This window comes from Paralichthys olivaceus, chromosome 3 (genome assembly GCF_024713975.1).
Source record: "Paralichthys olivaceus isolate ysfri-2021 chromosome 3, ASM2471397v2, whole genome shotgun sequence".
NCBI lineage: Eukaryota > Metazoa > Chordata > Actinopteri > Pleuronectiformes > Paralichthyidae > Paralichthys > Paralichthys olivaceus.
Genome location: NC_091095.1, coordinates 15,394,359 through 15,410,019, shown reverse-complemented (window position 1 = coordinate 15,410,019; position 15,661 = coordinate 15,394,359). Strand labels below are relative to the sequence as shown.

The 15,661-nt window shown below is 42.7% G+C and overlaps 3 protein-coding genes across 6 annotated transcripts; 2 read left to right on the top strand and 1 right to left on the bottom strand.

The window, feature by feature from the left end:
* Positions 1-17: 17 nt before the first annotated feature.
* LOC109625606 (torsin-1A-interacting protein 2-like) lies at positions 18-4,171 on the bottom strand. Its single transcript, XM_069522174.1, has 8 exons — positions 3,907-4,171; positions 3,566-3,688; positions 3,287-3,493; positions 2,893-2,976; positions 2,667-2,801; positions 2,451-2,573; positions 2,312-2,365; positions 18-2,212 (listed from the first exon to the last, which is right to left on the bottom strand). The coding sequence occupies exons 1-8, from the start codon at positions 3,977-3,979 to the stop codon at positions 1,425-1,427; spliced, it is 1,587 nt and encodes a 528-aa protein (XP_069378275.1). The 5' UTR covers positions 3,980-4,171; the 3' UTR covers positions 18-1,424.
* LOC109625605 (torsin-1A-interacting protein 2-like) lies at positions 4,111-8,363 on the top strand. 2 transcript variants are annotated; one of them, XM_069522173.1, is made up of 10 exons: positions 4,111-4,252; positions 4,665-4,770; positions 4,853-4,945; positions 5,050-5,115; positions 5,518-5,727; positions 5,813-5,896; positions 5,982-6,089; positions 6,359-6,502; positions 6,675-6,839; positions 7,017-8,363. In XM_069522173.1, exons 2-10 carry the CDS (start codon positions 4,716-4,718, stop codon positions 7,784-7,786), a joined length of 1,695 nt encoding a protein of 564 aa, XP_069378274.1. In that variant the 5' UTR covers positions 4,111-4,252; positions 4,665-4,715; the 3' UTR covers positions 7,787-8,363. The 2 variants fall into 2 exon arrangements, with proteins under 2 accessions (XP_069378274.1, XP_019936447.2); XM_020080888.2 differs by having other exon boundaries at positions 5,032-5,115.
* Positions 8,364-8,648: 285 nt separating this feature from the next.
* Positions 8,649-15,514, top strand: olfml2ba (olfactomedin-like 2Ba). Of its 3 annotated transcripts, none has more exons than XM_069522170.1 (8): positions 8,649-9,111; positions 9,309-9,501; positions 9,752-9,859; positions 10,259-10,441; positions 12,045-12,273; positions 12,393-13,388; positions 14,075-14,251; positions 14,341-15,514. In XM_069522170.1, the coding sequence occupies exons 3-8, from the start codon at positions 9,794-9,796 to the stop codon at positions 14,952-14,954; spliced, it is 2,265 nt and encodes a 754-aa protein (XP_069378271.1). In that variant the 5' UTR covers positions 8,649-9,111; positions 9,309-9,501; positions 9,752-9,793; the 3' UTR covers positions 14,955-15,514. The 3 variants fall into 3 exon arrangements, with proteins under 3 accessions (XP_069378271.1, XP_019936443.2, XP_019936444.2); XM_020080884.2 differs by having other exon boundaries at positions 9,238-9,501; XM_020080885.2 differs by having other exon boundaries at positions 8,695-9,111; positions 9,238-9,501; positions 10,259-10,408.
* Positions 15,515-15,661: the final 147 nt, after the last annotated feature.

The following is a 15,661-nucleotide window of genomic DNA, read 5'->3' as shown; positions in this document are numbered from 1 at the left end:
GGTTGGACAATTAACTCTTCCAGGTACCAAAATAGTCTTTATTGAAAATATCCAGATCTTCATATGGGCAACATCTCAGAATAACAACATAAGAGGAATGAGTAATATCAAGAAAGAACACATTGATTCAAATTACCACAAATTAAAGAAAGAAATCAACAAAAAAGCGTGTTTGGATTCTGAACTTGTCCTCAAAGGGTGTCAGATGACTGATGAGTCTGTTTGTCTCCATGTCAGTATTTAAGGCACATTTTGTGATATTCAGTCAAAATATTTGTATAAACTCAGAACCTGTGTGTTTTTACAACATAAGTACATTTCAGTGGTAAAACATATATACATATATATATATCCAATCTAAAAAAAAGTCAGACGACATATATACAAATTCCCCAAAAACAAAGGATATAAAAGATTTATCTTTTTAAAACCCAGTGCTCTTGATTTGACAGCTAGTTAATGAAAAACCTTTTCAGTGCAAATCCAATCCAGTTGTGTGCACAAGATATTTAAATGAAGCGATGCACACATTAAACAGAAATATAGAGCATGTCATCAGTTGTTTAAGAGATTTTGCACGGAGCAAGAAATATGAATTTCTACAGAAAATGAAACTTTTACAGAAGGACCCGGTTTCAATTCTTCATCATTCAACCGAAACCCTTTTGGAATGGACCATAGACTGTTTACAAAGATGGTTACAGGACAGCTTAAAGTGAAGGCCAAACTACACTAGATTTATTTAAAAGATGTTGCATTTTCTGTCATTCATTAAGTTTGGTTTTAATAGTTGTTTTGATGCTATAATAATGGACTTGATTGACAGCAAAGACTGACTCATGATTGGTTGAGAGTGTGTATCGGTGGGTCCTACAGCGGCTCCATCTCCTGTGAGCAACTGAACAGTCTTTAGCTCCAAATGCACAAGATGGCCACGTTCGTATCTGGGATATTTTGTCTTCATTTCTGGTTAGTGGGAGGAAGTGGAGACACTTTGTCCATCTTTATATTCAGTCTATGGATTGGACATGTTCATTGAAAATCAGTTGAAGAAAGTGCTTTAAATTTTGTTATATGTTAAATCTACATGAGAATATTGACTGAATTCCCCTCTTGGAAGTGGAATGATGGTGCAACACCATTGTTTCGTCCTAATGAAAAGCCTGCACACATTTAATTAAAAACTGCGCCGGACATCTTGGAAGCAGTTAAACTGATCAGACACTGGACAGCAGTACAATTTTATCTCTGACAGAGAGATTAATACAATTTTCAACCATTTCAAATCAAGTCTATATGTGAATTATCACAGCACACACATTATATTTCCATTTTACTTTTGTTTCCTAGCTCCTGCACTGTGCCAAGAAGTATCAAGCTGGTCCAAAGTGGTATCTTGACTTTTTCTGAGTAGCCAGCTTGGTTTATGAGCATCCTCTCTTCTCTATTTCCTTCTCAGACACTACAGGCAAAACAAGATGCGAGATACGGCTCCACAGTCCACCGTACTTGTTATTGTCCATCTCATTGAAGGAAGTTTGGCTGTTGGAGACCACCAGCCTCTCCCTTAGATAGTCTTGCACCATCTCGTCCACGTCCTTCAGACTATGCTCACTGCTAACCTCATCCTCAGGTAGCAGCACAGTAAACAACAAAAACACCCGCTTGTACGCAGCACTCTCGTGGTCACAGTAGCGATAAAAAATGAGGGTAGAGCCTGGAGGCAGCTCTTCAAAGCGATGAATGATTGCCACTTGTTTATCACCTTCAAAGGCTTCTTTCAGTTGGCTGTCGATGTCCAGCTTCACTTCATCGCTGTCCTGACCGGCTTTGCTGGCTCCATCGATTTGGAGGACGGAGGTATTGATGACAGACGAGAAGGCCGAAGCCAGGCCCTGAGCGAGGCAGCGCAGCGTCCTCTCAGCGCTTTGGCCAGCGGTGAAAATTAGACTCACCGGCTCTGTGGGCTGTGCTGTTCTGAGGTGCTTCCCCAGATGTATCTTGCTCCTTTTCCACAACACTGGATGCTGACTGGGGAATTGAGCCTCAAGAAGAGACAACTGATCAGCAAACACATCTGGCTCAGCAGCGCTGGATGTATCCCCTCCTAGATCTGTGACCATTTTGAGGACAGGGAATTTCTTGTATGCCAGGAAGGCGACAGAACTGAGCAGCACAAGGGCAACCAAACACCAGAAACACCACATGCAACCTGAGGACACAATTTCACACAAATTTAGTTTGAGTATAAATATTAATGTCATAAGAAAAATGTAAAAAGTATCTTTGAGTGCAAAGTTAATATAATTACCCCGAGAAGAATGTCTGGAGCTTATCTTGATGACATCTGCTTTCTTTTTCCCTTCTACAAGAGAAAATCTAATTTAAATACATTTCACAGCCACATTAGATGTAGTCAAGACTGTAAAATTCAGTTAAAGGTGCAATACCTTTTTTCTTGGACTTAACAGATTCTTTTTGAATTGGATTGTGCCTCAAACGTTGATGCACTGAGAAGGATTTCTCTGATGACGGATAAACACTTGGGGTAACGTTGTTAACCGTGGGAATATCTTAAGATGAGGAAGAATTAATTACTGTAGAAATTTGATAATTTCTAGAGATGTAAAGTGAGTGTTCAGTGTAATTTTCTTGAATAAAAATACCAGCTCTTTTGGCAATGGCCTCCATTCTACTCTTGTACTCGGCCATGCTGGTCTTGGTAGTGGGCACATCATGGCTGTTGACCAATGATCTGGTTGACTTCACGGAGGCTGCTGGTGCTTTGGTTGATGGTTTTACTGAACACAAACAAATCAGGTAAGGACAAATGTAGTATTCACCTTAAATATGGTATTTACCATGTAGAATAAATTTATAGCATTTTCATACCTCTTTTGGTTTCTGCATCTTCATTTACAACTTGGGGTCGGCAGTATTCGTGTAGCACTACACGAGGGATTAAATTCACATCTCCTGTTTTAAACAGAGGGAAAACCTAAATAAATTCAATCATAAAACTGCTTGTGATCAGATCTGATGCTGTTGAGCCCTGTGATACTAAAGATAAGAGATGTCTAACTATGTTAATTGTAAAATTGAAATGTATTTAAAAGCACCTGCATGCATCAGGCCAGATCTAGACTGCTGAGACTGGGGGGGTAATTAAAGTGGACTTGGTGTTGAGAGTTTTTTTAAACCAAGCCATGGTATTATGATAATAATAATAATAATGTGTATTCATGTTGAGTGATATAAAAATAAAGATGTTGGACAGAGCCCTGACCTGGGTAGAGTTTAGGTGGATGAGTGCCATGAGAGGATTCCTGCTTCAGGGAGACAGTTTCCTGGCCCTGATTATTCTTCATATCTCCAGCTGACTCCTGGAATTCCATCTCAGTCCCATCATCATCATCATCATCATCATCACCACTACCACCTCCTGATCCCGCTGCCCCTTCAGCCTCCAGCCGGCTCTTCTTGCTCGGGGACTCTATGGAGGAGGGTCAGGGTTAGCGTCACTGGGGATTCACTGTCATTGTCATTCACAAGTGGAGCATCTCACCTTCATCCTCAGAGTTATCCTCGTGATCTCCGGACCCATTGACTGCTGCGAGAGGAGCCGGTTTCCCCGAGCTCCTCTTGGTCCTCTTCAGCGGACCCCTGGGGGTCGGCTCAAAACTCAGCGCTACGGAGGAAACAGGAAGACACACTTTGACACGAGGGCGTCCCGAAGCATTGTTGGGCGAATAAAATACAAAAACAGCCAAAGTCTACCGCGATAAAACCCGCTACCGCGACTCAGAGCAGAAATTCAATGGGTGTTGTTGTTAAACTTTGATGGGCTGAAGTTAGCTAGCTCAGCGGGCTAAGCTAACTAGCTGTCACAGCGGACCGTGTGCTCACCTTTAGCGGATGACTGCCGCGTAGATCGCCTCAGGACCTGAGACGCCTTGCTTTCAGAAACCTTGGGTTCCATCTATGGTTGCAGCTGAACTGGGCGACACACACACAAAATAAACATTAATCACACAACACGACGGGCATTCCTGTGATCGTGGAGGGAGAGATTTTGAAAGCGTACGCCACCGACGACCGGAAATGATCTCCGTAGAAACAAGAGCAACGCAGATGGTTCCGCCTGAGCGGTGTGGCGCTGTCTCCCGCTGTCAGTGCGATACACGAACACAGAGACGATAAGGACACGGTGCACGGGTCATATTCCCCGGCAATGTGACCGGTGGCTCCTCTGGTAAGGCATGGCAAATAAAAGTAGCTTTATTACGTTAATGACGGGCTGCCCATGTGTAGCTTTGCTGAGTGGTGGCTAGCTTTTGATAATTGTCTGTCAGGTAGCCGCTAGCAAGTTAGCTAACCCACAGCTAGCTTGATAGTTATTTTCCTGTTTCCGTACTGTCTGCTCGCTCAGCTAGTTCAGTGGTTAGTCAGCCAATAAGTTACTTTAGCAAACACCAGGAGAGAAAACTCCGTGTTCAAACGACTCTCAGTTGATAACTAGAGAAGAAGGTGTTATAGGAAACGTGAGGTTGTCTTGTCAGCCTGGCTTGTCAGGCTCCCCTCGTAAATTCATCTGGACTCTGGACGTGTGACGAGAATCAGTGGAGTTGTACTAAATGTTGAAATCTTCCACCTGTGTCTCGCAGCTCTGAAGCATCCAGTCAACCAGCGAGAGTGAAGTGTCCCTACTCAGAGAAATGGCAGGGCAGGAGACAGAGAGCACCCAGCAGCTCAAATTAATCACTGAAACAGGTAACCCCCATGTTATAAGTATATTTATAAAACATTCACATCAGTGTCGTTAACTAATACAGTTTTCTTCTTTCTCTCACAGACAAACCGAAAGACGATACAAATTCCTTAAATGTGGTAAATGGGGAAAACAAAACCGTGAAGAAAGACTCGGATGAAAACATAATCAAGCCAGGTGAATAGTAATCCAGTCAGTGTGTCTTAACCCAATGTGTTTCTGTATCTACTATACTAATCAAATGTGCCTCTGTCTCACCTAAGATGATTGTGCATCTGCAGCTGCACCCACAAACGAAGAGACTGAAGACGACACTGGTGAACCAACAGCAGCGGCTGATGGTAAAAGTAAGTTAATAGATTCATATCAGTGTTTGATTTCCATCAAAAAAACCTATCTTAAAGAAAAATTCATGAGCAACGAGAAATCCATAGTGACTTTCTTCCATTATTGGATGTTACCTTTGCTCTCACATAAGACTGTTATGCACATTTAAAGATGTTTTACGTTTTACTTTGCCCATGCTGTAGTTTTCTAATGTTGTTAACCATTGTGCAATCTTTCACCCATAGTTACCCTTGAAATATTTTGTAACTGACTTGTTATATGTTGAAGAAGAAGCTACTTGCCTTGGCCATATGCCATGTTGCTGATTGCTCCTTTTTTAAAACCCTGTTTAGAGTATGAGCATAAGACACTGATGATTGAGCTGTTATGGAAGTTTAACTGTTCTTATTTTATTGGTGAAGACCTCACTGGGCAGAAAGCACCTGACACAACCAGTTCACCAACCCTGGTTGAAAGACAGACTGTTCAAGTAGAGGGATCCTCCGGTGGACCTGATGTACAACCACATGGTGTTGAAGACAAACCGAAAGAAGATACAAATTCCTTAAATGTGGTAAATGGGGAAAACAAGACTGTGAAGAAAGACTCGGATGATAATGTTATCAAGCCAGGTGAATAGTAATCCAGTCAGTGTGTCTTTACCCAATGTGTTTCTGTATCTACTATACTAATCAAATGTGCCTCTGTTCACCTAAGATGATTGTGCATCTGCAGCTGCCCCCACAAACGAAGGGACTGAAGACGACACTGGTGAACTAACAGCAGCAGCTGATGGTAAAAGTAAGTAAATAGATTACTTGTTTAATTAATTAACTGATGATTGAGCTGTTATGGAAGTTTAACTGTTCTTATTTTATTGGTGAAGACCTCACTGGGCTGAAAGCACCTTACACAACCACACCAACCCTGGTTGAAAGAGCTTTTGCTGCTGCATCCACAAACAAACAGCCCACAGTGCAGGCCGATGGTAAAAGTAAGTAATCAGGTTGATATCTGTTTGATTTCTGTCAAATACTCTTTTATAAAGAAGAATTCATCTGTGTTTGTACTGTACATCCGGTCTACCGAGGTGGACCGGATGTACAACCATGTGGTGTTGAAGAAAAACTTTAGTTTTCTGTTTTGAGGTGTTGCAATGAAACCTGTGTAACTGACTTAATAAATGTACAAAGAAAAACAAATCGTTCTGGCCATATGTCAAATCTGGAATAGACATGAAAATCAACTATTCTCATTTTACAGGTGAAGACCTCACTGAGAAGAAAGCACCCGTGACCAGCTCACCGACCCTGAATACAGTGAAAACGGACCAAGTAGATGGATTCACAGGTGGACCTGATGTACAACCACATCGGGATGAAGACATAACAAATGAAGCTGCAGGGGGTGAGTGCAACTTTTATTCTTTCTGTCATTTTTCTAATGCTGAGCTTCTATTTGTTCCACTCTAACACAACAGGCAGGGTTCACCGGCTGGAAGCCAGTAAAGCGTCATGTCTGTTTATCTTGTTTGTGTTTCTTTTAAGTTTATGTTAACCTGTTATCCCCCACTGCTCAGATCACGAAGGAAGTCCAGAGCATGATTCCCCTGAACCGGAAATGTTGGACACGAAAGACACAGAGGAAGAGACGCATAACTGGGGAATACCTGTTGAAACCATTAAGTCTGTTTCTGTGGAGAGTGTTGAACACACAGCTACAGATGACACTGGGATTCTTCGAGGTAACCTTGTGACTATTTCCTTATTGTTTATCTTCTTGACTGTAAATCTCGTGCAAGAACCCTGGATGATTATTATACCTTCTCTATGATTGTTAGTATTTGATGCTCAATAATCAGAACCATAAAAAAACTTGTGAATTACTCTATATAAGACAAACATGTGCTTTCTTTCCATAGGGAATTTCTGGGTTCTGACAGCAGTGGCAGTTGTTGTAGTAGCTGCTTGTCTTGCCATTTACCTGACGCCCTCCAGCCCTTCTGAGACTCCACTTGAGGAAAACAGTGTAGCCGTCTTCCTCAGGCAAATGGAAAAAGTGAAGGCTCAGTTCCTTAATCAGCGTGCGGAGGTCTGGAAAAGGAGCAGGATCCACCTGCAGAGGCACCTCCAGACAGCCCACCCAACAGCACCAGTGAGTCTCATCCTGACTGCTGGCCTCAGAGCAGAGAAGACACTACACTGCCTGGCCCAAGGCCTGGCCTCCTCCTTATCTTTTGCACTCAAGGCCTCCGTCCTGCAGATAAATGGAACCAGCACAGCCAGCCAGGACAGCGACCAGGTCAAACTGGACATAGATCGCAAGCTGCAAAGCGCTTTCGAAGGGGACAAACCTGTGGCCATCATTCACCGCTTTGAGGAGCTGCCTCCAGGCTCCACTCTCATTTTCTATCGCTACTGTGACCACGAGAACGCTGCCTACAAGGAGACTTTTCTGATATTCACAGTGCTGCTGGAGGAGGAAGAGGAGATTCCTGCCAAAATGCATTTGAATGCTGTGGAGGAGATGGTGGACGACCACCTCAAGAAGAAGTTCCTCTCTCATGACCACCCTGTGTCTTTTGACAGGATGGACATTGACAAGTATGGTGGACTGTGGAGCCGCATTTCTCACCTTATCCTCCCGGTAGCAGCAGAGGACAGGATAGAACATGAAGGCTGCCAGGGCTAGAAAATAATCAATTATGTTTGAACTTTAAATCAAAATACAAAACTAATGCAACTTATCAGATCTGGCACTGGAGAACTCTGGTCATTGTGGGGTCAGTACAGTCGTTTTAAATACCAAAAGGTTTCTTATTGTATTGAAGCTCACTTCAGGTGACGGCATCATGGGAAAGAATAAAACACTTAAGATAATTATGGGATATTTTCTGATATTCATTGAAAAGTTTTGATAAAACACTGTGGCACTTTATTAATATTTGATTAAATGTGATTAGAGAAAATCTGCGATGTGTGATGTAATTGTGGGGGTTGTGATGATTTTACACTGCAATGCGTCATTGTTAAAAGTTATAGAATGAGAGACTATTGTTTGTTTATGTCTAACACACAAAACAACTATTAATTTCACAACACAGGATTTGTTTTTATGACAGTTTTTTGTGTAATTCTCTAAATGCGTGGCACTATGTGCCTTTAAACATTTAATGTGCAATGTTTGTATATATATATGCTCATATCAGAGAGAAACAAGTACACAATGAAATGTGCCTTACAGTACAAATAAACTCAAGTTCCTACAATGCTTCATATTTCATTTAAAGCATGTGTTGTTGAATTGCTGCAGGTAGAGGTCAGCAACACACTGCATTTGAGAGCAGTCTGTTGAAACAGCCTTGATCAGTCATCAAATGAAAGTGCATCAGGCTGCAAAAATTTTAAACCAAGAAATATGATTTTCAGACGTAAGAAACGAGTACAATCTGGAAAAAAATCAGATCAGAACCAAACTTCCACTTCAAATCGAACTCATGACGACGAATGAGTTGCAGAACGTGTGAGATGCATTTGAGAGCAGATCACCACCTCCTCAGTGAGATCAGGTCCGCCTCTTGTCAGCGCTGCTCCAGCACCAGATGCCGGCTGCTCTCTCACAGGGTGCACGCATTAGCCCACATTCTACTACGTGATGAAGAAGACATGAAGGACGCTATGATGCGTAATTCTTCTTGTCTGGTGACATTTTGGATGCACACATCTCTGCTTCTGGAGCCATGAAACTTCACTGGAAGCTCAATTGTAAGCGGTGACAGGTTTTGCCTTGGTTGGCACACCGGCAGCATCATTTCTCCTGTGCTTCCTTCGCTCTGCGAGCTTCACAACATGTTTAAGTTGTGCCTTGTCTTCGTGATGTGCGCTGCGTTTTACCCGCGGAGCTTCGCAGCGCCACAGACCCTGGCAGCAGATCACAGGTCTCACGATGTGGGCGATGAGGAGCAGAACGACAGTCTGCAAGAGGAGATAGACGGTCAGGAGAGCATCCTCTCTAAGGTAGGAGCACATGTCTTCATTCCTCTGCACAATTTCTTTTACGCACAACCAATCATGTTTATGCGTAAAAAAGTCCAATCCTGATTGAGTGTGGTGGAAAATACATGCTTGCTCTTCTCTTTGTAGCTGCTGGGTGATTATGACAAAGTGAAAGCCCTCTCGGAAGGCTCTGACTGTCGGTGTAAATGTGTTGTCAGACCCCTGAGCCGGAGCGCCTGTCAGCGGATAGAGGAAGGCAGCGCCACGGCGCAGGACTTCTACACCGTGGAGACCATCACATCTGGACCCGCGTGCAAGTGCGCCTGCATCGCTCCTCCGTCAGCGGTCAACCCGTGCGAGGGAGAGTTCAGGCTGAAAAAACTCAGGGAAGCTGGGAAGGAGAATGTCAAGGTGAAGTGCCAACCTGTCCATTGTCCCACACACACACAACAGTGCCAATAAGCTGCTCAGGTCCGCGTGATTTTTCTGAAGAGGTTTGGATTACTGGGGGCATGGATGTCATGTTTAATCAACTTCAGTGAAGGATAGCTCCTCTTTTTCATTATTACCAGAGACCAGGAGATTGGATACGCGCATTTTACGCTCGGTAGCCTGTGTCTTGGTAAACCCCCTCTGATGGATTCCACTTGATCATTTTTAGTTGTCCACCATTCTGGAGCTGCTGGAGGGTTCCTTCTATGGCATGGATCTGCTGAAGCTGCACTCCATCACCAATAAGCTACTGGATCGCGTGGAACACATTGAAAAGGTACAGTGACACACACACGCATACACTTACACAGTCATGTCTCCATAACATCAGGGGACATAGCATTGATCTACATTGGTTTTCTGGAGACAAAGTTACTGCTGGCTTAATCCTAACCAAAACCGTAACCTAACTCTAACCTTAAAACATGTCTTCACCTTAAAATGTAATGATTTACATTATGGGGACTTGCTTTTTGTCCTTTTAAGGAAGACAAGTCTCTATAATGCGACTGTGTAAACAGATGTAGGTCCCCCACATCTTCAGATAGAAGATGCTCCACTTTATTTTTCTCCTCCTCCTGTCAGTGACTATGGCAACTGAAGAGTGCTGCCCACTTTATTTAAAAGACATGTACACTTTCTGTTAATGTCTCCATTTGTCCATGGCTGCACGAAGGTGGTGTCTGTGAACAACACCACAGATGAGGTGAAGCCGGTGGGGAGTCCTCCGATTGATGCAAATGTGACTGAGAGCCCACCCACCACTGCTCTTCCTCCTCCACCTCCTCCTCCTTACCGCCATCAGGACAAGAAGAAACCCAATGAGGTCAGTGGAGCAGCAGCCTATCAGAGCCTAGAGGTGAGTGTGACATCTCATCAGTTACATCATGCAGGGGTCAGTAACATAGAGGGAAAGGTTTCAACACTGGTGGTTATTTTACTGTGCTATAATTACAGAGTAACACATTAGTGGTACTTAAAGTAATTATTTGCCTTAGTTAGTGTCATGAAATACAGGTGTAATGATTTAACATTAACTTTGTATTTATTTGGTAATTAGTGATGCAAAAGACAAATACGTTTGATATACTTCAACAGGTTCACTGGGGTTATAACTTAGCCAGTGTTGTTAAATATGATAACCAACTTTAACAAATACTTTTAAAGTAGATGCTGTTCTAACTGTTGACAGTTACAGGCTGTTAGTACTTCTAAATAATACATAAACATGACCTGAGATATTATCCACTACATAAATTCTGTGACTTCACAGAATATAAAAAAATAATTCTAGCTATTAATGCATTTCAAATGTCAAATACCAAATGATTACTGTGACTGTAACATTAATTTTGCCTGGGACGTAATTGCCCGCGTAAACCAACAATTTCACAAACTATTCAATAATAATACAAAAAAATCGAAAAGCTACCACATACATTTTATGTCAGTTGCAAACTACACAATAACTGCACCAGTATGTTCCTGTAATGTAATTCTTGAATGAATTAACAGCTTAGCTAAGATTATAAAAGCCGATTTTGTGGTAAAATGGTGATTTGGTCCTGATCAGATCCTCTTCATTAAAAGCTGTTATGAATGCTGTGATTGAATTGACTCAATTTAAGGAGGAAACAAGTTTAACGCTGCTGAAGCGTTATTAACTCTTGATGTTCCTTCAACTAAAGGAGCGCTGATAATTCTTTACGCAAATACCTTCATAAAATCATTTTCTGCATGAATAAATACCAAGAATGTGAAGAGTCAGTGAGGTCATTGGAAGGTCCGGCTGTCCAGTGGACGATAACAGACCTCAGACCAGTGACTGGAACACGGGGCCTCATCCATGACATTTTCCAAATGAACTGGAGCACATGTGCAGCATAGTGGAGGGTGGACCTGAGCTTAATCCAAGTGATTCACTAAGTTAAAGAAACTTAAATAAAATATTAACATGAATCACTGTTTGCAGACTGACTTTGGTTAAACTTTGACTTACAGCTCTTGATATAGTTGTGTGTTTTCTTCAGAGTAAATCATCATTATACCTACAATTTGGTTATACTCATTCTTGTGTGTACTTCCAAATAGAATGGTTCAGATAATGAATTGGTTTGTTTACAGCCCATCAGCGTTTTTATTGTCATCTGTTGTAGTGATATCACATAGTGTACACAACAGCTCATTAAACATAGAAATAAAATAATATGTCCTAACATTAAAAAAAATACATTTTATGTTCATGTTCCACAATTTGATGTTTATCACCACAAAGATTATTTCATTTCCTGTCAGCGCTTGTACTCAAAGTGCAGTCCATATTATATTTTCAATATATTTCGTAGAATTGTGACACTCCCTGTATCCTGGTTTCAACATGTTCTCATGTAGAATGAGGTCCAGATTTGTTGGTGTCACCTGTCGCATGGTTTAATTTTGCCTGTCTTTCTGTCCACTAACAGGAAAAGTATGAGGAGAAGTATATTGGGGCAGATTTGTCTTTCCTGCAGACAGATGGTTCTGCTCAGATCATCGAGGTCAAACCGCAGGTGACCCCAAAAAACCCGGCTAACAAGGAGGCTTCTCAGGTGGTGAAGGTCGGTCCCAACGGCATGATCATCAGAGGAATGACTTTTTATAAATCTGAGCCGGATCCAATGGTGGCAGATGATGGGGAACCAGGAGAGAACTGTGAGTACAAGGACTGCTAGCAACATTACTTTACAGATCAATCAACTGACCAATCAGCTTTTTATCTTTATATAAGGTTAAAAACATTTGTAACTACACATTTTCCCTTCTCTCTTCAGTTTTAGAGTATGATGGGTCAAGTGGTGAAGGCCCAAACAACCTCTATATTGAGGAGAATCTTCTCCAGCTCAGAGTCCCTGACCCCAGAACAAGGGCGGGATCAAGATCATTCCGTCCAAAGACAGCCCCTCCTTTGCATGGTTCAGAGAACACCAGCCAATCACCAAAACCAAAGGAGACTGTGTCAGAAGTTCAAAACGAGTCCCTCGGTACCTTTGAAACCACAACACATCTCTCTGCAGAAGCAACGATTGTCACCTCCACGAGGAGAAGTGTCATGTCTGCACCATCCACTGCCACACGAAAAACCAGGACCGCAGCAACTACACCTCAGACTACCCAAAGAGTCACGGCTGGAGTCACTGAGTCGCCAAATCCCTTGATGGATGAACCGGCCAGTACCCGTCCAAACATCACTGCCAAGGAAACAACTGAAACCACAACAAGCACAACCCACCCCTCTGAAAAAGCGACCACGAAGGAAATCCCACTAGCAAGAAAAACAGCAGCCACCATGATGGAAACATCTACCCTGAAACTGAAAGAGCAAATGCAAACTGTACCAGGCAGCACTGTAGCTATTCCAAGCACACGTTCACCAAATCCAACTACAGAGGCGTCAACTTCCACCATCTCCATCACAACCCACGCCGCCCTGACCTCAGCACCAGTGCACCCCACGGAGTCTTCCACAGTAGCTACTTCCACGGAGGCTGCAACCACAACACCAGCGGAAGAAACCACATCCACCTTCTCATATACAACTTTGCCTCCTACTACACAGAGACCGACCACTCAGCCATTCACCACCCCTACAACTATGTCTTCTACAGCCACCAGCACCACCACCAGCACCACCACCACCACCACCAGTCAGGCTCCCCAAGTAAAGCAGAGATACAAAATCAGCTGGGAGGAGGACAAGGGGGAGAAAAAAAGACAGGGATTAGAAGAACAAATGCAAAGACAGGAGGAATCAACATCAATAAAATCTGGTAAATTAATTATTCATTATTTTGTTATTCTTATTTTAGGTAGCTCTTATTACACAGATGTTTGTTAAAGTCTCCAGTAAGTTTGGTTTTAATATAAAAACGGGGTGAAACACTGATTCACGATTATTCTGGGGGTGTATCGATAGGACCTCATTATCGTGGCTCCATCCATCCCCCGAGCGCTACCTCGCAGACTCTAGCTTCCACACTACGGACGATTTAAAATCAACCCAATGATCGTGCTCAATGGGAGAAGTACGAGGATTGCCAAAGTCAGCAGGCATTGTGGATATCTGGGCCAAATGTCTTGGCAATCCATCCATCCCTCCAGCCATGCTGCTTGTGTGGCAAAAAAATCTTAGCAAGAGCACACAAAATGCCCCCCCCCCCTAAGGAAAACAGAACCTGTGATTTGCTGTAACTAGTTTGAAACACCCAATGGAAAAGACTGACCTCATGCAGTCATTATTTTCAGAGTTTCATAAAACGTGTCAGAAGAGTATAAAAAAGAAATCGTTCTGTGAGTAAATTCAGTGCCCTATCATCTGTCACAACCTCACCCTGATTCCAGCTGTTCAAAACAAAAGCCTGTAATTATTTTCAGGCTCTTTTGACGCAGGTCTGGACGATGTTAGACTGCTTCTTAATCCTCGCTCATTGCTCTCGGTCTTTTTGTGTTTTTACAGGGGAGTGTAAGGACACTTTGGCAACGATCTCCGAGCCAGTAACTCACAACACCTATGGCAGGAATGAGGGAGCATGGATGAAGGATCCGAAGTCTGACAATAACAAAATTTATGTTACTAACTTCTTTTATGGAAACAATCTCCTAGAGTTTCGCAACTTGGAGGTTTTTAAACAAGGTAAGAACCAGCAGTCGGAGCTTCCACTCAGTTGTTCATTTTGGTTTCAATAAATCTCATGAATCTCCACTCTACTTAATCCTTTCTAGGCCGTTTCACCAACTCCTACAAGCTTCCTTACAACTGGATCGGCACAGGCCATGTGGTCTACGACGGAGCCTTCTATTACAACCGTGCCTTCTCCCGTGACATCATCAAGTATGACCTGCGTCAGCGCTACGTATCCTCCTGGACCATGCTGCACGATGCCCTGGTTGAGGAGTCGTCGTCGCCGTGGGAGTGGCGCAGTCACTCAGACATCGACTTTGCCGTGGATGACAGTGGCCTGTGGATCATCTATCCGGCGCTAGACGACGAAGGCTTCTTGCAGGAAGTGATCGTCCTGAGTCGACTGAACCCCTCGGATCTCAGCATGCAGAGGGAAACCACCTGGAGGACTGGGTTCAGGAGAAACCGCTATGGCAACTGCTTTATTGTGTGCGGCGTCCTCTATGCTGTTGACAGCAACAACCAAAAAGAGGCCAACCTGGAGTACGCCTTCGACACGCACACAAACACTCAGATGATTCCCAGAATGCCCTTCATCAACAACTACACCTACACCACGCAGATTGACTACAATCCCAAAGAGGGCATGTTGTATGCATGGGACAATGGACACCAAGTCACGTACAACATTAAGTTTGCTTATGTAGACCCTTAGTAAGGGTTTTAAAGTTATTTTTAAAGTGAATTCTATGATTTGAATGGATTGTAGATCAGTCCACATGGCCTTCAGTGAGGAAACAGATGGGGGCCAAATGTAAATACAATAGGGTCCAAGACACACGTTTGAACCCCGCTGTATACACTTCAGTATAATGTGATTCAATTGTTTTGTTCATATCAAGAATGTTTTAAGTTTTACCTGAAATAGATGAAAAATTTGCCTCAGTCAACACATCAAGTTCAACTGTATTTACTGTAATGCTGTAAAAGACAGAGCCCTTTGAGATCCATGAATGTAGAGAGGTGTCAGAATGAGTCAATGACTTGAGTCAAAGCAATTCACTAAAAAAATAATTCTTCAAAGTTTTTTTCTTCAAACAAATCCCCAAACGTTTGTGGCCAAATTCATTTGTTTCTATTTTATATACATTACTCTATATCACGTTTTTCTTTGCATCATGTGACACAGGTTCTTTGTCTTGTGAAAAGCACTTACTCCCTCCGTATCAGACTGCTTCAAGGAGACCGCAATAAAGTTCAGAAATGCTAAATAAACTTTTTTTCTTTGTTTGTTAAAGTGGTTTAGATTATAGCATGTGGGTGTTCATCCCACTGACGGACTGAAGATAGATTCAAGACAGCAAGGCAGGAAAAGACAAATAAAGATGTACAAAGAAGGGCTGTTCAAGCCTGTAATTTACG

What these genes read in the sequence shown, in the direction of transcription:
- LOC109625606 (XM_069522174.1), bottom strand. Translation starts at nt 3,979, where the DNA reads ATGGAACCCAAGGTTTCTGAAAGCAAGGCGTCTCAGGTCCTGAGGCGA. An exon ending in GGATAACTCTGAGGATGAAG is followed by an intron (nt 3,494 to 3,565) that starts GTGAGATGCTCC and finishes CCTCCTCCATAG; the next exon opens with AGTCCCCGAGCAAGAAGAGC. An exon ending in TGTTAAGTCCAAGAAAAAAG is followed by an intron (nt 2,366 to 2,450) that starts GTATTGCACCTT and finishes TTTCTCTTGTAG; the next exon opens with AAGGGAAAAAGAAAGCAGAT.
- LOC109625605 (XM_020080888.2), top strand. Translation starts at nt 4,716, where the DNA reads ATGGCAGGGCAGGAGACAGAGAGCACCCAGCAGCTCAAATTAATCACT. An exon ending in AGCAGCGGCTGATGGTAAAA is followed by an intron (nt 5,116 to 5,517) that starts GTAAGTTAATAG and finishes TTATTGGTGAAG; the next exon opens with ACCTCACTGGGCAGAAAGCA. An exon ending in TGACACTGGGATTCTTCGAG is followed by an intron (nt 6,840 to 7,016) that starts GTAACCTTGTGA and finishes TTCTTTCCATAG; the next exon opens with GGAATTTCTGGGTTCTGACA.
- olfml2ba (XM_020080884.2), top strand. Translation starts at nt 8,944, where the DNA reads ATGTTTAAGTTGTGCCTTGTCTTCGTGATGTGCGCTGCGTTTTACCCG. An exon ending in AGGAGAGCATCCTCTCTAAG is followed by an intron (nt 9,112 to 9,237) that starts GTAGGAGCACAT and finishes TTCTCTTTGTAG; the next exon opens with CTGCTGGGTGATTATGACAA. An exon ending in GCGTGGAACACATTGAAAAG is followed by an intron (nt 9,860 to 10,258) that starts GTACAGTGACAC and finishes GGCTGCACGAAG; the next exon opens with GTGGTGTCTGTGAACAACAC.